This window comes from Choloepus didactylus, chromosome 8 (assembly GCF_015220235.1).
Source record: "Choloepus didactylus isolate mChoDid1 chromosome 8, mChoDid1.pri, whole genome shotgun sequence".
Taxonomy (NCBI): Eukaryota; Metazoa; Chordata; class Mammalia; order Pilosa; family Megalonychidae; genus Choloepus; species Choloepus didactylus.
In genome coordinates, this window is record NC_051314.1 from 89,471,013 (window position 1) to 89,495,048 (window position 24,036).

General features: G+C 43.2%; 1 protein-coding gene across 19 annotated transcripts in view; it reads right to left on the minus strand.

The window, feature by feature from the left end:
- Positions 1–24,036, minus strand: part of PCED1B (PC-esterase domain containing 1B) — a 266,494-nt gene that overhangs the window by 127,617 nt on the left and 114,841 nt on the right. For 8 of the 19 annotated variants that reach the window (XR_005218329.1, XR_005218330.1, XR_005218328.1 and 5 more), the window contains exon 1: positions 21,274–22,545. Coding sequence is in view for 6 of the 19 variants with exons in the window: in XM_037845903.1 (XP_037701831.1) it covers positions 1,017–2,342 (1,326 nt within the window). In the remaining 13 variants the exon portion in view is untranslated. Of the gene's footprint in view, positions 1–404; positions 503–880; positions 2,404–7,073; positions 11,294–11,393; positions 11,666–21,273; positions 22,546–24,036 lie in introns of those variants that run through there. The other 11 variants (XM_037845903.1, XM_037845900.1, XM_037845901.1 and 8 more) reach the window with 8 other exon arrangements.

Consider the following 24,036-nt stretch of genomic DNA (forward strand, 5'->3'; position numbering starts at 1 on the left):
TAACAGTGATTCACATTGTCATTAAGTGCAGCTTACTTTTCTCTAATTTTATCAAGACCCAAATCCAACTATTTAAGAAATCATTAAGTCACAAGCATGCCATCCCTTCTAACTTACATACACATTTCATTGAACATCCAACTGATACTGTACTGGTTATGGGGCTTTATGGGTCATTTACCAACACTTTCAGACTAAAAAAAGACCATGCTTGATAGATTTCCCTTCTTGGTTAAATATTGCTGTAGTGTGCGCGTGTGTGTGTGTGTGTGTGTGTATATATATATATATATATATTCAGTCCTGTGATTTTAAAGTTAGGATAAAGTGGAAAACTAGTACAATCTAGGAAAGACTCATGGATAAGGAGTGATTTTCTGGGTCACCTCAAACAAGCCACTCACCAGTCTTGACCTCAGTTTCCTTGTTTATAAATGTTGGTTAAATGTCATGATCTCTTTAGTGTTCCTAGCTCTAATACGCACTGACTCTTGGTGAATCCCTGGAAAATATGATCACAGAAAGTTATTGTTCTTTAGCTTATTTGTGTGAGAGATGCATTTTTGTGGAAAGCCCCTGAAGCATCACTTTGGACAAATTCCAATTTGAACAGTTTACCAAGTAGATGCCATAACTATTGATTCAGAAAATATCATCCTTGCTCCTATAGAGCTAGTTGTTTAATGGGAAAGGCATCCATTAAATATAGACACGTACAAAAAGACAACTATTTTTGTGGAACAACTTCTTTATTTCAATTTTATTTTTACAAAAAGGCAAAGATGAGGAGTGAGGAGGGAGGTAAAATGCTTGGTCACCCCCCAGGAACTGGGGGAGGAAGGTCTAGCCAACAAGAATGGGTCAAACTGCTCTTTCCCTGTCTTTTTTGGTCACAGCAATGAATAAACGGAGGTTTAAGCCCAAGGGAAGGCTTACTTAGCAAGGCCAGCCTCTTCAGGCCATGCCAATGGAAAGGAAGGGTCAGGCAATCTGTCCAGTCCATGTCCCAGGTCAGTCTATCGAGGACTTGATTCTGGGTGGGCTGGGGCCAGTCTCTTTGAAGGTCTGGGCCGCCCTCTCCTGGGTACATAGGGGCCACGATGAGGATACTGGGGAAAACCCCTATGAATTACCCGGGCCCGCTGCTGGTAAGGTGCACAGAAGGAGGCCATAGGCGGCTGGGGATTAAACGTAGATTCTGCTTGAATGAAAAATCCTGTCTGGGAAGATGAGGGGACATCCAAGTGGAAACAGTCTGAGAACTGATCTGACTGGAGAGGTTGGTCTGAGAAAAAACAGGCATCTTGGGGACTGGGTGGGAACTGGGATGTCGCATGGCAAAGGGGCCTAGGATGTGGGTGTGGGAAGGGAAATGACACAGGTGGCGGTGGGGGTGGCGGTGGAGGCCAGGGCAGGGGAGGGGGCGGGAGCAGGGGTGGTCCAGGCAGAGGCAACAATGGGTGTAAAGGCAAGGCAAGTTGATCTCTGCCGGCCTGGGGCTGCCTCTTAACACCCAGAGCACGTCTTGCCCTCACCGGCCCCTCCGTGATCAAGTTGCCCACCGGGTTGCGGCTGGGAAGCTCCACACCCCAGGCGTCAGCCACGTGGGCCAGCAGCAGCTGGGACAGATGTCGGTGAGCATGCTCGTCCCAGTGCACGCCATCTACTTGCCGGTGCCTCTCCGCACGGCGGAAATAGAAATGCAGGTCCAGCACATCGAAGCCATGTTTCCTCGCCTCTGCATAGCTGTAAAAGTTGGCTTCCAACACATCGCCTGGGAGGGAGGCGGCACAGGATTGGTTTTCCGGCGGGAGGAAGCCCCCGGTGATTTTCTTGCCCACCGGCATAGCCGTGTTCCACACCAGGAGGCACGAGTCGGGCAGCACCTGGTCCAGCCGCCCAAACAGTCTCTCCAGGTTTTCCCGGTAGCTCCTCCAGGGGTCCTGACCATACCTGGAAATATCCCAGAGACAGGAATTCATGATGACAACGTCCGGGGCGTGCTCACCAGACCGCAGCTCTTCCAAGATGGCCTCTAGGTAGTCGGAGTACACGCGCGTGAGGAAGTAGAAGCGCACCAGGTGGTGGCCAGTGCAAAACTGGCGCACCTCGCGGTACTGGGTCCCATTGTGCATGTGTCCCTTCTTGCCCCCCTCCACCAGCTCATCCTGTTCGAAGCTCATCTCCCCCTTGGCCTTCAGCTGCTTGGTAGTGAGCAAGCAGTCCTTCTGCAACAGGAGCACCAGGTCCTTATACACGGCCCTCTGGACGGAGTCTCCCAGGATCACCACGAACTTGTTGTGCAGCAGCTGCTGGACTTCGGAAGCGCGCAGGTAAACCATGGCGCCGAGGGCGGGTGGCCCTAGCTCGTGCTTTGTTCGCCCACGGTAGGCCAGCGGACGGCTAGGACGGAAGGAGAAAGCAGCTGGGATTTGCCCACGCGGGGTAGGGCGCAGGGAGCTTTGGCCTCACCTGGGCTTGGGGAGGGGAAAAGCAGCTGGAAGGAATCCCGAAGCCCTTGTCGGCCGAGGTTCAGGCTGGGGCTTGACCTCCGCAACGCCAGCGGCTGCTCTGGACGCTCTGGCTCCGCCTGGGGGAGGGGTTGGGACCCCGGCCCGCCCCGCCCCCTCCCCCAGGCTGTGGGTGCGACTCGGGCCAAAGCCCCAGCCGCCACCGCTGCCGCCGGGAGCCTGAAAGCAGCCCAAATGTCTAACAATTCGAGAATGGTTAGGCAAGCTTTGCAGCTGTTAAAATAGTGAGGACTGTGAGTAAGCAAGAACACGGAGAATGTGATGTAAGTCTAAGAGGTTACATACCACATTGTGTGCTCATATCACTGAAACTATATACGATAGACATGCATAAAGAACATTGAAAGGAAATGGGCAAAAATAGAAAGGTTTCACTAGAACGGTAGTATTTTGGATGACTTCTCCCTCCCACCCTTTTTATGTAAACTTATTTTATATAGTCTTATATTGCTTTTTATAACTTAAAAATTATTAAATGAAATGCAACAGAAAGGAAAAGTACCCGTGCCAGATCAAAAAATATGATTTTGAAAAAAACAGATTTCTTTAACAAGGAAGCAGCTGTTTCTTACCAGTAGGATTGGAAGTCAATCAAAATGAAACTGGAAATAATTTAAACGCGTTTCAGCAATAATATGCTTTCCATTGAATGAAATATTAAAAGCTGTGAAACTCATCTTCAGAATTTCAGATTAAGTGCTTTCAAGCTGACATTTACAACTCACATCCACTGATGAATAAAAGGTAGAAACACTGCATTGCCACTAAACAAATCTCATTTGGGGAGGAACACGGCAACCACGTCACCTGCTTACACAGAAACCATTCAAATCCATTGTGGCTTTGAAATTTGTAGACTTTTATGCGTTAGTAAACATTTTAATAGGTGTATAGCTATTACTAAATTACACACTCTTTTTACATTTGTGGTTTTAAATGGGTATAAGTACAAAAATAAAAATATGAAAGCAGGTAGAATATGAGTTGCCATAAGAGAATAGTAAAAAATATTGACATATCCCCCAAAGAATCGTCACTAAAATGCTTCTGCTATTAGAAATAAAAATTTAAAAACAGGATTTAGCTCATTGTGGTACAACAAAATAAAACATGATTAAAGCAATCTCCAAATCCGTTTGGGACTCTGGCTTGTTATTTGTGTAGATTCATTTATTCATCTAGACCACACTTATTAAATGCCTTTGTGTTCCATATGGGGGGTCCTGGCCCTCCAGGAGCAGATCAGAAATATTAATATCTGTAATACAGAGTAGAAAGTGCTACCGCACCCCAGTCCCAAGACTACAAGTGCAAAACATGAAGGGGAAACTTCTTCCCAGTGAGTTTTCAAGGCTGCCGTGCCACCAGAGCTCTTGACTGTGTGCTCTGTCTGGGCCAGTGTCAGCTCATATTCTTTGCCCTGCCACCTTGGATGTTGAACGTCATTCCCTTCAGTTAAAAGTTCTCACCTCAAGGCTGGCAGATCTGAGAACTTGGTGCTACTGTCTCCAATCCACCAGTTCTTGGTTTAAAAGGCCGAATGCATTCCTTCTGTGAGTGTGAAATGCCCTAGACTTGGACAAGTCAATTTTAAAGCTTAAAAGCTGTGGGAGGTGAAGGCACTTGATGTACTGGTTAAGAGTATTACTTTTGAAGAGCCATACTACCTGGGTTTGCATCCCAACACTTCTGCTTATTAGTTCTTTGACCTTGGATAAGTTACTGAGCCATTCTGTGCCTTAGTCATCTGTAACATGGGACTATTTGTGCCCACTTCATAGATTTGATGTGAGGATTCAATGTCAAGTGTTTAGAACAATGTCTGATAAGTAGTAAGTGCTGTTAAGAGTCAGCTATTATTATTGAGCAAGTTTCCCAGCACCAGGTTAGTTACCTGTAAAAGGGGGATTACAAATGTTTGCACTCTCTGCCTCCCCGGATTCTTGTGAAGGTCAAGTGAGAAGAGGTACGCAAGAGATTTTTGAATAAAACAAAAGTATCGTTTTTTGAACAGCAACTGGATGCTTTACAAATGTTATACAATTTATAAGATAGTAATTATTCCTATTTTATAGGAAAGGAAGCTATGATTTAAACCCACTGACTCCGAGGCCCATCTCTGTATAGGACATCCTTTAGAGCAGAACCCTCTGCAGAACAATCTGAATCCTAAAGTGTGGCTCATATCAGGGAGACATTTAGGGATTTGGCTAGGATGGGGTCTTTTTGTGTGCTTTTCTTTATAAGCAGTCAACCATCTACTCCACCTGCCATGAGAGGTGGTCTCCTGTGTACTTGGAAGGGGAAGAGGGGGAGTGAGAATACATCTCATCTCATAAACCTTAAGCTAAGAGACATGCAAAAATTTAAGGACCTGGATTTTAGAATAACGCAAACAAAATTCTATAGCTCCTAGGCCTAACAGTGTTTGAGAAATTCTGGCTACCTTGAATCCTGACCAGTGAATTTAATCCACTTATCTGCTGCTCCAAAGGCTAAAATGCCTACCTAAGTTATTTCATATTGTTCTCCAATGGAACATGTAGATAAGACTGTGAGAAGAGAAGGGAGGGGAAAATGACTTGGGAAGAAACATTCCAGTTAGAAGTCGAAACCGAAAGGAAATTCATGAAATTCCTGATCAAGAGCACTGCAACTGTAACAGGATTAATCAAATCAGGCACCCTCAGATCTATCACTGTGGGAAAGAATACTGTAAGCTAAAGTGCCAAGCATTAAAAACAAAACCTAACAAAATACAAATGATTTTAGTGGGGTGAGTTGTGAAGAATAATTTGGAGAGGTAAATCTCTAATTTACAAAAAGGCAGGTAATGTCCATTTTCAGAGCTCTTTGTTAATAAAAATGAAACAAAAGAGATTTGAAATCAGCTAGAACAGTAGTTGTTTTAGCCTAGCCTTCTGTCTTTGCGTCACATTTGCTAAAACTCAACTGGTTTTAGTAGCTGTTTTACAGGTTCGTTCATTCTTTTGTTTCTTTCATTTGATAGGGATCACTGAGAGCTAGATACCCTGTTAGGTGCAAAGGGTAGGTATGAAAAGGCAATCTCTTACCTCAGGAGGAGGGGTAAGAAAATGGACATTTGAAGACAAATATTAAAGGGGGAGCTGGCTGTTAAGACTAGTGTAAATAAGTGAAGCAGCTAAAACTATTTGAAGAGTCAAGCTGGGGTATACAGATGATCATTGCAATCTGTGATTCTAACCTCAAATTAAAACAGTGTTGTTTTTTTAAAAAGAATTTCATGATGATTTCCCAAATCATAATTTTAAGTAGTTCCATGTTTTTCTGTTTTCAAAGTAAAATTTGGGCTTTGGCTAAAGCTCTGACACAAATGCATTAGTAATGCCTACTGCTATAATAAATTACTTTCAAGCATCTTGTTTATTTTACCTGTTTGGAGAAAATTAACTTTTTAAAAGCTTCATAAACCATGAATTATACATTATTTACTATTACTTTATAACTATCACAAACCAAACACATACCATTTATTTTTCATTAATAAATATTTTGTAGTGATTAGGGTAATTTTTTTCTTCCCTTATTGATACTCAGAGTGACAGGCCAGTAGCTCCAGAGACCCTACAGAAGTGTTAAATCATGGAAGTGGTCACTAACAATTAGGATTGGGTGGGTGGGTGGATGGGGAGAGTATTTTTTTTTTTAATTTTTCATTAAAGCAGTCATAGGTTTACAGAAAAATCATGCAGAAAGTAGAGATGTTGTTTTGATTAGGAAGTACTTGTAATTGCCAAGTTTTAATACCCTTAAAGCAGCCTATTTTCCCTGCAGTAATAGTATAATACAAAAATTTACTATGGACTATTGGAAGAAAAGCAGGAGGCACCTTTTACAGATGAAGTGGAGGGTCTTAATATTTGATATACATACCGGTAACCCATCCTATAAAAACAGGAGATAAACTATGGGTCAATTATTCAAATGGCCTCTTTTTTTTTTTTTTTTTAACTCATAAAAGGGTCCCCTAAGGTAAATAATTCAAAACAATTCATATAAACAAAAATATGATTTCAATCATGTACAGCCTATGGCAGACTTTCACATTTTGATCTTGAACCATTATTTAAACTGCATTTGCTAACTTTCTAACTATTACCCCTCTAATAGGATTGAAAAATAATGGAAGGTGGTGACACAGCTTTCACTTCCAAGACACAAAGAAGTAAGGCCAGATGTGAGCTGCTCTGCCCCCAAATAGCTGTCTGCTCTTGGACTGGTTGCCCCCAGTTCTGAGCCACAACTTCCTCTTAACTATATTAGGATATTATCAGCTACCTCACTGAGTAATAGTGAAGATGAAAGATCATGGAAGTGTATGCCAAGGGCCTGGTACGGTGCCCACCATACATGAGGCAATTTTAGTTTTTGGCACAACCCCTCCCCGCTCTGACTCTAGAACCAACACCAGCCTGTGGGCAGAACCTTGCTCAGACCTACTCCTAAAATACTTCCAACCCACGGCCACCCTTTCCAAGCTGGACAAAGGAAGAGGTGTACCTCCTGGGTGCAAGGTTAGTCTCTTGGGTCTGAAGGGAGTCCTCCACATCCTTGGGGGCTTTGCTCCTGGCTGTCTTCTCAGAGATGGGCTAAATGTGCATTCTGCTTTGTCATCACTCTCCTTCCTTTCAGTATTAAATACATTCTAGTTTCTTGGTGTAACAAAGAAAGGAGACTTCCTTGACTCCACCTCCAGCACCGTCCTATCTTTTGCCTCCCTTTCAAGGCTACTCTTTAAAAAGAATTGTTTACACTGGCTGTGTCTGGGCCCTCACCTCCCACTCGCTTATTTTAATTTGGCGTTCAACTCCACTAAACCAAAGAAATGCTTTTCAGTAAATCACCAACGATTTTCTTGTTGCTTCATCCAGTGGCCTCTTCTTGGTCCTTATCATATCAGCAGCATTCCCAACTCCTGGGACTCCCAACTCCCTTCCCTGAAACTACCCTGTGCCGGTGACACCCTCGTCTCTGGTTTCTCCTTCCTCAGTTTGCTTTCTGGGTTTCTCTTTCTCTGCCAAATCCCCAAATGTTGGTCTTTCTCAGAGCCCACTAATCGGCTCTGAGAAAAAACTTTTCTTCAACATTCGTTTCCACAGTAAATTCATCCACTCCCAAGGCATCAGTCAATAGCATGGTCATGTCTGTATTTGCCCAAAACAGTTCTGGTTTATGCCTGTTTTCCCAACGTAATTATAAATTTTTAAGTGGGGGGAGCACCCTTGCCCCTTCCTCCCCCCAAAAGGTGCCCCAATTTGGATTGTAAGGAATTATATGGCCCTCTTATCAATGACCATTTATATGCAGATAGTCCCTAAACTGAGGCAATAAAGCACAGGGGCTGAGAGCAGGAGCTCTGGAGTCAGGTCCCCAGGTTTATTTCCTGCTCAGCCATTTACAAGCCAGTGACCACTCTACGCTTCAAAATCCTCATGAACAAAATGGGAATAATGCTATCGATTTCTTAAGAAGTGACGATTAAATGAATGGGTTTTAAATAATGCATGTAAAGTGATTAACATGATGCTTGACATTTTTTACATGTCCAATAAATGTTTTAGTTATTATTTTTTCTCTAGACCAAAGCTGTCTCCTGAGTTCCACACCTATTCAGGTCCATTTAAAAAAATTCCATGGGGAGGGAGGAAGAGTCTAGGCTTGTGTAGGCTTCTTCTGGCTTCCAAATTCTCCAGACACCAATTCCTCCTCCCATCAACCTGTGGCTGAATTCCTAAAATAATTATCTTGTGACCCTTGATCGATCTTCCTGAAAGTAAATATTGATCATCCATGGGGATGATGCATATTCTCACCATGCATTTTCAGAGAGCTGCTATATAATTGATGCTTGAAATCCTGGCTGTGAATATATAACTGGGTAGAAATAAACTGCTCCTGAAATACTTAAAAAGCCATTTTTATTTTCTATGACTGTGGCTGTTTCCACTACTCCTAAAACATCAAAATGCTGGAATGACTTCCTGGATATACAATAGTTCAACCGTTTCTTGGGAGTTAAAAAAAAAAATTCTTGAAAATATACTTTAGAGGAGAAAATGTTTCAATATATCCTGGGATGCTTGAAGCACAGTGATCAATTTTAACTCTGTTTTATGATTAATTTGTTTACTTTCCACAAAGTTGTCTTAATCCTTGAAAAAGTTTGTTTTACTTTGATTAAAACATTACTTCCCAAATACTATCATTTTAATTTTATATGGGTTTTTCAAGATAAAATTCTATCACATAGGTTTCCTAGAAAATCTCATATCTTCACTTTCATTTTATATGCCTGCCATAACGTCAACATTTGGCATTCTATCAAGTATGTTGTTTTGTTTTTTTAACCTAGGAAACAGTCCTTCTCTCTGGGTCTGCTCAAAGCCTTCTGCAGATGAAATACACGATTTGTGTAAGCCTGGAGGGCGTTTTCTCACCTTTGTGTTTCCTCCTGTGACTCAGCCTGGATTTTTCCCTATTCTCTTTCACTCCCTTTCACCCAGTTTAAAAGGCAATTCTGTCAGAGAGCCTTCCCTATTCTCCCAGATTGAGAATTTCTCTTTCCCCTGATGGAAAGCCTCTGTTTAGCCCTTGGTTCTGTTTTGTACTATCATTAACAGCCCATGTGCCTTTAGTCTGCCCCAGTCCATCCTAGTTCTTGAAGGCAGAAAGTGGGCCTCCCCCTTCCTTGCACCCCGCAAGGCCCAGTGCCTGAAGCCTGGTAACAGTTAGCGATCGTGGAGCACTCAATCTGCGTCAGACTCTCTATTCTCACCGCACAGTGAGCTGGGAGCTGTCACCCAACCACTTCATAGATGGGTAGGCTGAGGCTTGGAAGGTTACGTAAATTGCCCAGGCTTGTCCTACTAGTAAATGGTAGAGCTTAAAAGTATCCTTAAAAAATAACTGCCTGTTATTGACCGTGAATCTTCCGATTAGATAAATTTAAGGTTTTGCTTTGTTTCTTTAGAAGGAAACATAGCTCCAGAGCCTGAGCTTTTAACCTCTGCTATAAATACTTGTCGAAATTAAGAGGAAAAAATAATCTTATCTAGAAAGAAATGTTTCACATAGTTTTCCTTTTATTCTCTTTTGAGAACACAAAAGAAAATGATGTTTTGTGCACAGATTTAAAATTTTCCATGGGAAAACAAAGCAGGCATGAAACTAAATTCAATTTTTGTGACTCTGATGTTCTTTCTAAGAGTGAATGGAAAACTCGGTGCTGCATTAGTGTTATATTTTTGTTTCAAATTTTTTAATACTTATGCTGACTCCTCTAGATTCTATCCAGTGGTTGAAAAAAAAGTTCTCATGGTTGAAAAAGAAGAGTGGTCAGGAAGCTAATAGTGACTGCCTAGTTTCAATTGACAAACGGGTTGTAGTCTAAAAATTTAAGATAATATACATCTGTCTCCAGAACAGGTCACAAAAGCCCATTTAACCAGTGACATGAACACTGGGCTGAGTCAGTAGGCCTGGGTTTGAATTCTGTTTTTGCCATCTCCCATGCTCACTTTACCTCCTTGCTTGTTTTTTCATCCTTTAAATGGGGGGAGAAATGCTCCTCTAAGGAGATTACACAAGAGCCTGTAAAATGTTACATTCTTTTTATTATTACTGTTATTGTTTTTAACTACGTAGAATCTGAATACTACGTGCAATAATGGTTCTATGGGGAAAAAAGTTTTTGAATTTAAAAACAGGTTCTAAGAGCCAGTCTCTGGCTGCCTCCATCCTTACCCACATTATTCCACAGTGGGACTTCGTAGATCTGGGCACCCACTTCCCTGTCTATGGCCAGTTGGATTAAGGATCTCCCCGGTTTCCAGCCCAATGGGTTGGAAAGAGTTAGGGACAGGATCCAGGGGGTGAAGACTTTGAGGGAACATGAACCTTTGCTGGAGAAATTAATGTCCTATCCCCCAGGCACACAAAATAACTTCTCAAACAAGGCTTTTTCCCCAGAGTCATGGCTTTCCTCCCCTCCACTCACATTTGGACCAGTGAGCATCTCCTTCCACTGCCTTGCCCAGCAGAGCCTCTCCTTGCCCATCAACTGCCTCCCACTCTCAGCTGCTCCCTTAGGCCCCAGCTCCTGAAACAAATAAGCCGTGCACTGCTACCTTAGAGTTAATTGTGGAAAGCAAATGAAATGCTCTGTAAACTCTACAAAGCTATACAAATATTGATTGTTATTCAGAGCCAACTTGGCAGATTTGGGGGAATGGAACTTGGCGGTTAAGGGAGCTTTCCAGTTAAAAAGGTATTTATTATTATTTGCTAATGTGAATATTACTACATACCACAGTAAGGGTTCTACTTGCTTATCTATTTATTCCTCTTGAGAACCCCATGAAATAGGACTTTTATGTTTCTCCATTTTATAGATTAGAAAATTAAAGTTGAAAGATTGAGTCATTTCCTCAAGTCATCCATTTTTTGTAAAAGCAGAGCTGTGAGTTGAAGCTGATGCCAAGCCTCTGTGGTCAACCACAACATACAGATAATAGATGCTTCACATCCTTTCCCCAGTTCAAAACTAAATTGAACAGATAATAGATGCTTCACATCCTTTCCCCAGTTCAAAACCAAATTGACTGTTCCCTTGCACCGTACATTTTTAGAAATTCAGCAGCTTATCATTACAAAGTAACAGTTTCTTCAGTGCTGTGTAGTTAAGCCAGGTGAGATGGAGCAACCTGGATGGCAAGTCCTTCCTACAGTAAGTGCCAGAGAAATGAAGGTCCCAAGAAAGTCTGGTTAGAAATGCAGAATTAATGTTTAAAATAAAAGGGGACAACTGGAAAAAGTACTTACTCATTAAAGTAACTGGTGATTACAAAGTGTGCCTCTCAGCTGATTCTAGATCTCTTCTCTAGAGAAACTCCTTTCTCAGCAGCAGATCAGAGTGGCCAGGGTGGAGAGCTGAGAGCCTGGGCTTCAAGGTTAACCTCTGGGTTCTGCTATGATTGCAAGCCAGTGTGTGGGGAGAAGATGCCATTTCCGGTGGCATCCGGGGCAAGTGACACAAGTCAGCATTTACTTATTTGCACCAGGAAGTGGAAGAATAATGACCGAAGCTTCAAGACCTTGGCAAATGTGAAAACATGAAGTGGTAAATGACTACAAAATACAGTGTCTTCCTAGAGTTCATCTTTGAGCTTGTTTTCATTTCACTCTTCTCAGTAATTGGAGTGTAGCTTATATAGACTCTTCCTCTGTTCCATCTTAATTCAACAGAGAGCCCTTGGCTGTCATTACTCTAGCTTGTGTGGTGTGCTCATGCCTGGGAAAGTTGTTAGACCGGAGAAGGAGAGAAAGATGGTGAGCGGATAAGAAGGGGGAAGTGGAAAAAGAGAAATGGGAAATAAGAGAAAGATTTCCCCCTCTTCTAAGTAATATTTAATAGCAATAATCCTGCACTATAAAAATGTAGCTTGGAAACTACTTTCACATCCTTTCACTTGATCCTTGCAGTCCATTCCACGGCTACAGAAAACAAAGCCTAACATAAATGGTTACACAGTAAGTGGCAGAGCCAGGACAAGAACCTGGGTTTCTTACCCTTACTCTAGTGTTCCATTTGAACCAGCATTGGAGGGGATAGGAAGGAGTGTGCTTGTAAGAGTCATGGTCTTTTGATTGATTCAAAAAGTATAGGCATTTGTTTTCTTTTGTTTGGAATGCTATGATTTCCAGAAGTATCACCTCCTACAAGAACCAAGATGAAAGAGCAGGAGGAAATGAAACCAAAAAAAGAGAGCGAGAAATAAAGAGATGAAGCTTTAGAAAAAGTTTTTCTCAAAACAGTGTACATTCTATGGTGTTTTAAACACTTTTGGATTCAACATTTCCCCATTCTGTTAGACGGTATAAAATAACTTAAGGAACAAATGTAACAGAATCCAAGACAGTCCTGAAGTGCATGACTGCCCTGTTTAGTTTTTTTAATAGCATACTATTTAGGTAAACTGGACTATGGAGTGACATGGTTGTCTTTTCTTTTACTTCACTGCACTGACCAGTGAAGTGGCTTAAAGATTAATTCCACATATTACACATAGTTTTTATCCTCCTGTCTCTTGCCATAAATCCTTATTTCTATGAATTATTATACAATCTTTGCTGTATCTCAAGGCAGGGCTGCAGTCGAGAACTCAACTGATAACTTCAGTATTTTAAAATTTGGAGCAGTCTATTACTTAACTTTAAAATTTTGCTATTATTTGATACCAGTGATATCATAAATGAGTTGCAAATCTTTCCAGCTCTCTAAATTCCAACTAGTCTGTGCATTGTTAGAATAAAAGGACAATCTATGGGAGAATGGCTACAATTTGCATAATCATCATGAGAACAGAGCTGTAACAATGCAAATGATAAGGCTATTAATCATTCAACTTAAAATAAAGCTGCTTGAGACCAAGCAACAGATTTTTGACTTTTTTTTTTTTTTTTTTTTTTACTTCCAAGAACATATAATATATGTAAACAGTTATTATTGCTATACTGGCCCCATTTCATGTTCCATTGCTCCATGAGCTGGCTTTCTTCTCATCCACCAAACTTGGCTTGTTCATAAGTATGACAACTTATGCATATATGTTTTACACGTTGGATGTGCTTTCTCGCACAGATATCTCTTTATAAAGTAAAGGACATCTAAGTATTATCTTCACTTTACAGATGGTGAAACTAAGTCCCTGAAGAGCTTAAGTGATCCCTCAACCAGAGGTAGCAAGAGCAGGGCTTGGGCCAGCTCCTTGACTGCACATTGTCTTACCCTCAATGCCTTCTCAGTAGGAGGTCAGACATCCCCTTCTAGAAGCAATACCTTGGTTTCTTGTGTGTTCTGCCAGAAATAATCTATATAGATAATGGCCCATCTATTCATTCATTCTTTCTTTCATTTAATAAGTAGTTGTGGCAGGCTCTATTCTAGGTGGTGGGGATACAGCAGTGAATAAAATATTTTTTAAAAAATCCCTGCCCTGGAAGAGCTTATATTTGAGTTGGGGGAGGCAAATACAAGTTAAACAAATAAATTAATTAAATAGTATGTTAGATAAAAGAGCAGAGGGATGAGTGCTGGATTAGGAGGGTGCAAGGGCTGTGGGCTGGAATTTTATATAAGGTGGTATGGAGAAGGCATTCCTGAGAAATGACATTTGAGCAAAGTCCTGAAGGAGGTGATAGAGCAAACCACATGGAAATCTTTGGGGAAGAAAGTTCCAAACAGAGGGAATGGTAAGGAAGTGAGTATGACTAGACTGGAGTGAGCTTGGAGTGAACAAGGGAGAGAGGTAGGTGATTAAGTCAGAGAACAAAGGGCTAGGGGTACAGAGGGCCTTGTGGCCATTGAAAGGCCATGGGCTTTTACTCTGAATGAGATCAGAGCCATTGTGAGGGATTTGGGCAGAAAAGTAATGCCATCTTACTAATTTTAACAAAATCACTCTTGCTGCTCTGTTAAGAATATTGTATGAGGCAAGGGTGGTGTGGTTTGTACATATTATGTCCCCCCAAAAAAGCCATATTGTTTAATGCAATCTTGTGGGGGCAGACATAATAGTGTTGATTAGGTTGGAACCTATTGATTGTTTCCATGGAGATGTGACTCAATCAACTGTGGGCAAGATTTTGATTGGATAATATACATGGAGGTATTACTCCCGCCCATTCAGGGTGGGTCTGAATTAAATCAGTGGAGCCATATAAAGAGTTCACAGACAGAAGGAGCTCAGAGCAACTGGTAGTGACATTTTGAAGAGGAGCTGCAGCTAAGAGAGGACAAAACACTCCAAAAACAACATTTTGGAGAACACCATTTTGAAACACAACCCGGGAGCAAGGAGACACCAGCCACGTGCCTTCCCAGCTAACAGGTTTTCTGGATGCCAATGGCCTTTCTCCAGTGAAGGTACCCTGTTGTTGATGCCTTACCTTAGACACTTTATGGCCCTAAGACTGTAACTTTGTAACCAAATAAACCCCCTTTATAAAAGCCAATCAATTTCTGGTATTTTGCAAAAAGGCAGCATTAGCAAACTGGAACAGGTGGAACCAGGGAGGCTGATTATGATGTCATGGAATAATGCAGCTCTTGTATTTTAGACCAGAGTGGTGTTAGGGGAGGAATGAAGAGTGGTTTGATTCTGGGTATATTCTGAAGGCAAAGGTAATAGAAGTTCCTGTAGAAAGAAGGTGAGGTGTGAGAATAGGAGAGCAAACAAGGATGACTCCACCATTTTTGAGCAACAGGAAGGATGAAGTTGCCATTTACTGAGATGGGAACAATTTGAGAGAAATGGGGGATTTGAGGGGTGGAGGTCAAATGTTTGGTTACGGGCTTAAGTTTGAAATTCCTTTTACGTATCTAAATGGAGACGCTGAATGAGGATTTGGATATACAAGTCTGGAGTTTAAACAAGCGGTCCAGGCTAGAGATAGAAATTTGGTTTGGATGCTCTTGCCAGTAGAGAAGCAAAGATAGAGAAGACCACACATCCAGGAACTGAGCCCTGTGGCACTCCAGCTATAGGTCAGGAAAATGGGAAGGAGAGAGGAGCCTGTCCAGGAGACCAAGAAGGAGCAGCCTGTGAATTAGAAGGAACACTAGAAGAGTGTGTGGAATCCTGGAAGGAAAGAAGAGGAAAGGTTTCAAGGAGGCGGGAGGAACAGGCTGGGTCAGAGACAGTTGATAGGTCAGGTGGGATAATCGACCATTGGCTGTAGGACACTGGAACAGGTCATTGGTGACCCTAATGGAGTGGTGGGGGTAAAAGGCTGATTAAGTGGTCCCAGGGAGAATTGGAGCAGTACCTCCCTTGAGGAGTTTTGCTATAAAGAGGAGCAAAGAATGGGGAATGGGGCTAAGATTGTGTTGTTGTTTTAAGATGGGAGCAATAATAGCATGCCTGTGTGCTTATGAGAATGATCCAGTAAACAGGGGAAAACAAACGATGCAAGTGGAATAGGGGATAGTTGCTGGAGCAGTGTCCGCGAAAAGGGGTGAACTGTAGTGGACATGTAGAGGGGTTGGCCTTGGAGAAGGGTGCAGACAGTTCAACCAGAGAAATGAGGGAAGAGGAATGTAGCAGCATCATGCTGGTGTGTGGGTGGATGTGGAGGCACCAAGCTTGTGGGGTTTTTCCTGATTGCCTCTATTTTGTTAGTGACATAGGCAGCAAGGTCAAGGTCTTCAATTGAAGGTGGTGTTAGAGGAGAGATAAGAAGGTATGAAATGGTAATCCAGGAGATGGGAAAAGCTGTAATTACTGAGCGGCACGGAGGGCCTACTTATTGGAATGGCAGCTCTTATTGGAATGGTTTGGTTTTCTCTAGTGTGGGAGCCCTGGGATCCCAAGTGTCTTGAAGACTGCACACAGCAGTTTGCTTGACCTAGGACACTTAAGGTTTGACCTTTTCTCCTTGTAATATCAGGTGCTAAATGTAATCTATACCCAAAACTACCTCCTCTCTGAGACTCCCTGAGATACTGTTATCTATAAAATAATCTGTAATCTTCCCCTCCTCCCTCTTGATTACAATCAACCCCTCCCTATGCTGTAAGACCCCCGCTCCCCACCTTATGCTCTCATACTCTTTGGAATGTCGAGCCCTTATAACCAGCTTATTCAGCACCCCCCACAAAGTGCAGACTATTTCCATGTTGTGTTCTGAACTCACTGCCATTCAGAGCAGCTCCTGAATCCATTCAGAGAAGCTCCTGATTTCAGGGCAACGTGACTCGACTTCCCCACCCTGTAGGTAAGCCCCATAATAAAAGCTCATGTCTCAGAACGTGTCCAGTGCTTTCTTTAGTCCTTTGACTACAAAAGCCCTCTTAGGCCGTGATATCTAGTCTGTATTGGTCACACAGAGGTGCTGAGTAGGCAAAAACTGGATTCAATCGGGACTGGGATTTTGCCTTTTGGTTTCTATTAATTCTGATCTGCCATTACAAATTCATAATTTATTTTAAGCCATGCTTTATTTGAAATAAAACCCATAAAAGCCAAATATTTTAATTATATAGTGAAAAACATTCTGAGTATTAGGCCAAAAATAAGGTCCTTTAATATCAGCAACTCTTTAATAGTTGTAGCCACAGGTTAATTTAATCTTACCTTTACACAAGTAATTATCATTTTATCCACATTTCCTATTTCAAAGAACACAGTTATTTTTCTTATCTTGGAACAGAGTGGTGTAAGTGGGTTAGAAATCAGACTGCTAAATATTCACTTATAGATGCATTTATTTCAGCCAGCTTGTGTGTGTGTGCACAAGTGTGTATTCAGTTGTGTGCCACGTTACCTTAAAGTAGAGGCCTAAATTTGGCAGATCACAAAACTATGTCCTTTCTTTGCATTGTTTGTTTTATAAATTAATGGTATGTCATTAGTCCACTCTACTGTTAAAAGAGTAGGCTTTCCCAAATTATCATTTAATGTTACTGGTTACTTTTCATTGCCTTCCTTTCTCCTTTAGGACACTCCTTTCCTTAATGTATTTTGCTAGTGAATCTCTGAAATACATTTAAATAAATGAAGATGGATAACTGTAAGTGATCCTCCGTTTACCAGTTTTATTAACCTATGATTGTAAGTCTTTGAATCATATGCCAAAATTCTGTTTTCCTAGTCATAATTTCTAATTTTCATGATCATGGATTCAGTCACTTCCTATATTGGTATTGGAACAAAAGACTGATTGTGTTATTTTCTGTCTATGCATTAATTCTTGGTAGTGTCTATTAGCTAAAACATGGGGTAGTTTTAAAATACATTTGAAAAATGGCTAATAAATGTGTCATTGTTTTGCTGCTTGAATAAACTCCGTGACTATGCAAGGATCCAATTTAAAATAAATCCTAAACTAATTATCTTATTTCCCAAGCCTGTTCTTTTTCCCAGTAAACGGAATCAATAGCCACCTAATTGTCCCATGACAGAACTCTCAAGATCACTTTTGACTCCTTCCTCTCCTCCCAACCACAAATAGAGTATATGGTACCTCCTGAACTGCCCTCTGACCAGTCCACTTCTGTCTTTCCCTACGGCCTCTCTCTACCTTAGATCAAGTATGGAACCCTGCTGTGGCGCCCTAACTGAGCTTCCTACATTTGTTCTTTCTTTCCTCCAACCCATTCTCTAACCTGCAGTCTCTGCTCTTTCTAAGATGCAAATCTTATAATTTCACTTCCCTTTAATATTTATGGTGCTAAAACATACCAACATTTTTTCTGAAAACACCAGCCCTTCTGCCTTTTCTTAATCAGACACATTAACAACACACATAGTATCACCTCTGCTAGGCCTGAAATCCCAAATGGACAAGGCATCTGGAGTCACCTGGATAATGAAGATAGATAACAGCAAACACTTATTGAGCATACTACCTGAACGCTTTAAATATATTAATTCTATTAATAAAATCAACAATAATAATTACTAATTGTGGAGAGCCGTCTCCCGGGACGGGCATAGCGCATGCGCTGTAAACCTGCTCCAAAGTCCCCCCGCCCATCGAGTGGTGCCAAGATGGCGCCCACATCCTGCTTCCGGCTTCTGATGTATGTAACCACCCGCTGTATTCACCAATCATGCTTGTGTGCGTGGCGTTAGCCCATTGGATACACGCAAGGTTTATAAGAAAGTTCCCGGGCAAAGCTCGGGGAGACAGCCCACAAGGAGCCGCGCCTGACGGCCGCATCGAGGTTGTTCTCCCCCGAGGCGTCTTGCCCCGGGCGGAACCTGTAAAGAGGATGATTGCCTAGTTCCATTAAAAGCCTACATGCTTCACTGCTGCGAGTCCAGAGTGATCACGAGTGCGTCGGGTAAGACATTGTCCGCACCCTCTCTCCCCTTATCTCTCTGGTCCCCATCGCCGGCCGACCGAGGACTCGAGGCGGGGCGGAGAGAGCGCCGGACAAGTGGTGGCCCGTACGGGGAACTCATTCGCGTTCCCCTCGACCCGACGGAGACGTGCTCCCGGGATCCGTGGTTTGACCTCCGCGACTGATCACCGCGAGAAGGTAAGCACCCCCTTTCCATACGAGGACTAGGGCCCGTGGGCGTTCAGGTAGCCCCGGGGACTCGGAAGAGCTCTCCGAGTGATTACAAGACAGTGCCGACTGCAAGCATGGGGCAGTCCGGGAGTTAACCCCCTTAAAGACCCTTTTGAAACAGTGGGGTATCTCAGTTAAGAGAAGCTCTCTCCAGCGATTTTTTGATGATGTGGCCACTTTTGCCCCCTGGTTTCCTTGTTCTGGCAGCCTTAATCTGCCCTCTTGGATGAAACTTGGTCGTGATATAGACCGAGCGCGCCAAACGGGTGTCTGTTTGGACCCGATTCTAGTCCTTATATGGGAGACTGTTAAGGGCCATATCGCTCCCTCCACGTCACAGTGGAAAGGCCCTGACCCGGTGCTCGGCTGGGCCGGAGGCTCTGTTTGTGTTTTTCCCCAGGAACCAGGACGTCAACCAGTGTGGGTTCCGGAAAGACTGGTGGGAACCGTGGCATCACCTGGGGAGGCCGGGGAGCAGCTGTCAGAAACGCCAACGAATATACGGCCTGGGCCATTGGACCAAGCCTCCGGCCTTCAGGGACTTGAGAACATTAGGGAATTGAAGCCTGTTAGTTTCGACCTTTCCACACTGGGCGAGACTGTAAAAAATCTGTGGGACCAAGTCACCTCTTGGTTCTCTTGGCCCAATTTGACTAATTGGATTCTCTTGATGGTGGGACTATTGGTGGGATTAGTCATTGTTAAATCTTTGCTAGAACGCCTGTTTCAAGCGCGGCAGTACCGTGTTACCACTATGATGGCTATGTCCTCCACCTTTGATACCCCCAACAGCGACCATTCTGATGGCCATACCCCATCCTGGCCGCCTCGGGCGGGGCACTCGGGAGCGAGGTTTGTAGCTAAGCGCGCAGCTGTGTCCCGGGTATAACGGGCGACGCCAGCAGTCATAATTTTTGTCTCAGGTAGGTCCCTAAGGCAGAGTCATAGTTGTGGCCAGACTTGACTCTAGCCAATGCATAGGGACGCCTAGTGACGCCTCCGACTCTGGTTAATGCTATCCCTGCCCCCGCCTTTGTCCCCCAGTTGCAAGGCAAAGCACTGCAGGGAGAGTCATGTTGTTTCCAGCTCACGGACTCTCCTGTCTCCATATGAGGTGAGCATTCTGGTCGGTGCTAGAGGCTCCGCCGCTAAATGGCTGAGACCTAGTCCAGACTCCCCAAAGCACCGGAACAAATTGTGAGCCATCTGGGTTCACGGGAGCACACTCATCACTGGGGACACTGGGTCGATATAAATAATAAAGGGGGAGATGTGGAGAGCCGTCTCCCGGGACGGGCATAGCGCATGCGCTGTAAACCTGCTCCAAAGTCCCCCCGCCCATCGAGTGGTGCCAAGATGGCGCCCACATCCTGCTTCCGGCTTCTGATGTATGTAACCACCCGCTGTATTCACCAATCATGCTTGTGTGCGTGGCGTTAGCCCATTGGATACACGCAAGGTTTATAAGAAAGTTCCCGGGCAAAGCTCGGGGAGACAGCCCACAAGGAGCCGCGCCTGACGGCCGCATCGAGGTTGTTCTCCCCCGAGGCGTCTTGCCCCGGGCGGAACCTGTAAAGAGGATGATTGCCTAGTTCCATTAAAAGCCTACATGCTTCACTGCTGCGAGTCCAGAGTGATCACGAGTGCGTCGGGTAAGACATTGTCCGCACCCTCTCTCCCCTTATCTCTCTGGTCCCCATCGCCGGCCGACCGAGGACTCGAGGCGAGGCGGAGAAAGCGCCGGACAACTAATACCATTTACTGAGCATCAACTTTATATCCAGCCACCATATAGCCGTTAGTTGTCACTTTTAAAACCCCCTGAGGAATATGAAGTGAGGGAACAGGCTTCCTGGAGGGTTGAGCTTTTGCCCCAGCCAGTCAGCTAGAAAGCAGCAAGGTCCCATTCCCACCCACATCTGCCTGCTGAGAGCACAGCTACCCCAAACACCAGACTCCAGGACGGGTGCTGCTTCATGTACCCACACCTCCCGTGATGCCACACAGAGAATATTAATGTAAAGAGTGATTAAAATGTTGGGGCAAAGTCAGGCAGGCTCTTTCGACTTATTAGCTGTAAGGGAACAAAGGCTGACACTAAACTGACAGCACCAATCCATCAGTTAACATGTCCCAGGCTTGTGTAGTGACAGCAGGCTCAGAAGTCCTTGACATCCAGTGGAGTCGTGGAATCGGGACCCTGGGGAAATTTCTCATACCCAATTTAGTTAAAACCTTATTCTGGTTCCTTACTCTCTTCAGGGAAAACAATAACAAAATGTGAGGTACTATTCAGAGAGCTATGTTAGCTCAGAGTCTGAACGAGAAACTGTCATTTGCAGACCTTGACTAACCACAGACTTATATTTGAGGAGGAAGTAGACTAAGAAAAATCTGCAACCCTTGCCTGTCATCTTCTTGGGCTGTTGAAGAAAACTAGAGAAGGAATTTATTTCTTTAGCTGGAAAAGCCCCAGATTATGTTTTGCAAGACTAAATTATCTAAGTGGATTTCTTAAGAATAAGTGATGTATCACCAATGGCCAGCGGCCAGGACCTAGTTCACAAACCTGACGCAAGGTCTCTCACTCATGGTTGTGTCTGATGACAGAGAATGTGCACTTACACTTTTATGCGAGGAAGATTTCCTTATTGTCGGTCGTGTCCTTCCATGGCTTGATCCAGAGGAAGAAGAGAGAGGAAGAAAGAGTGGTCAGTGGCCATGCCACACTGTCGCTGTGCTAAGAGGAGAGAAAGGCAGTTGAGAGCTCCTCTTGCTTACTTGCAGATCTGCTGGGTCATCCTTGCCCTATCAGGAGAGAGACAGCATTTCCATCAGGCCTGGCTTGGGTGGGGGAAGTGGGGGCAGCAGAAACAGCCAGCTGGAGAGCAAGCCCCTGCAGCCACTGATTGCTCTGGGGAGTTAGGTCAGGGCTTCCTCTTTTATGGGACTATTTAGGTGTAGCTTTAGCCCTTATCTGCACCTCCTCCCTCTCCCCCACTCCACTTCATCTCAACAAATCCAGCTTGCTTATTCAACACAAAAAAATTTGGGCCCAGTCTATCACCTTCAGGTGAAAGCCCCTTTGTCTTCTTGGTGCTTTGACTCCAGAGCACCACCTAGATTCCTGAAAAGACTTTCCCTGATGGCCCCCAGCACACTCCAGGGTAACTAGGGTCTACACACTCTTCTGCTAAGATTTTGGTAATGTCTGGTTTTTGCTAAAGTCCCATTCAAAGCCCCTTCCAGCCTGAGTAGTGAAACATTTGACCCTGAGCTCCAGTTCTTCTGGATGAGTCTGTCCAAGTCCCTAGCCATTCAGACTCTCTACTTATGGGGGCAGTAGACCATGGCTAAGCCATGGGGTTGATAAGGTCCAAAAGTGGTGGAATCTCTGCCCTCTGCGCTCAAATGACCAATACCTGAGGCACCACGGTTTCAGAGTTTATTGCTAAATGTGAAGCTGGAGGCCAGATGGCCTATGGGCCTAAAAATCTGTCTCTCCAAGTCTAAGGGGTTCAAGGTTTTTGTGGATTCAAACAAGGGGAAATGGAATCATTACCATCTCAATAGCAAGTATAGGCAGAAGCAATTTACAAATGTAAAGGAGGGGAATTGTGCTAGAACCAAGTTAATGGTTAGTTCTAGCAGATTCAAGTTCCTCCCTTAGCATCAGGGCATTTGTCCTTGTGATTACAAGTTTCCAAAGTAAAAAGAAGGGATAAAGGGAGTACAAGTGAGGGTCACCAGGTTTTTACAATCACAAGGTCACAAGATGAAAGCTATTCAATCATTATCAGAGATCAAGGCAGCTGTATTACAGTTCAGAGATTTCAGGTATTTCCCTCTATCTACTCTAATATACCAGAAAGTAAAAGGGAATAACTATATAATGAACCTGTAATCATAATCACCCCCTAAATCCTACCTTCATACACAGTCACCATTTATCCATTTTTGGGGTGGTTGAGCTTCTTGGGTGCCGAGTGGAAGGCAGAAATAGAGAGCCCCCATGGCAACACAGATCTCTTTTTGTTACTTTCAACAATAATCAAGGTCCTAAGACACCCTGGAATTTAAAAATAATTCATATGAAAAGGGACTGAAGAAAACGGAGGCAAACTTGCCTTGTCCCCAAGAGCAGGCCCCACTAGGCTGAAGGAATTACCAGGCAGGGAGGAGGCCAAGCAAGACACACAGGCCTGAAGCCAGCTATTGACAGTGGCGTGGTTAACATGTACTGCGTGTTCTTTTCCTTCTCTTTTTCCTTCCTCCCTCCTTTTCTTCCTTCCTCTCCTTTTTCATAAAAAAAAAAAAACAAAAAACCTATTGGCTAAATTAGTTTATGGTAATAGTATAATCTACATATAACCTCACTTACAAGGAAAACTGAATGATTAGGGAAGAAACTGAGGTGGGTTACCCAAATTCTTTAAAGTGACTATACTAATAATCACTGAAAATATAGCATTCCTTGTCAAATGAGAAGGAAATGTTATGGACCATGTATAGAAATCAGCTGATTTGCAGGCCATGTATAGAAATCAGCTGATTAGCAGACTAAGAGGCAGGCAAATAAGGAGGAATAATTAGAACCATACAGAACCTTTAATTTTAGATGCATGACCTGCCTCTCCTGGTTTGTAGGCAGGTGGGTTAAGGAAACTAGGCAGAAGCTAGGACTGGAAGCAAATCCAGAACATAATATACACTCTACTCCGAAGCATGCAGATGTTTGAGAGCAAGACAAGGAGTTGCAAACTCAAATGGCTGTAGGGACCAGATATGATATGTAAATGAGATAAGTGAGCAGGGTCTACTCTTTGCATTAAACTTTGTATATTTAACATGAGGGCACAGTCTTTACTTCCTCTAAGAAGAGTACTACTACTTTTTCTTGAAATTACTAAACCTTTCATTATATTTGTTTTCTCACTTGTCACAACTACATGAATAGAGAGAAATAACTACCATAAGGAAAAAACAGAAGTGAAAGTTTGATGGCAAATGACAATTAATAGTTGTTCTCAGTGTTGGGGGCAATAGGGATTAGTGGGCATTGCGGTAAATGGAAAACATATGCCATTCAAGTGAGTGGTGGTCACTCTGCTCCAGAAGATTGCTTCACGAGAGACCACGACTCCAGTATTGTCAGATATTCCGATCTTTCAAAAATAAAAAGCTGTAAATATAGATTTTTATGAGATATATGCTGATTTTTAGACATTGACATATTAAAACAAAAACAAAACACTATAAAGGTAAAACCAAACAGTTTTGTTGGTTTTGTTTTTTTATTTTGTCCTTCTGTCTAGATAGTGAGGGAGTCAAATTTAGGCAAACATCTGGGATTCAGGGACTATACAGAATCAGATCAAATTGTGGCAG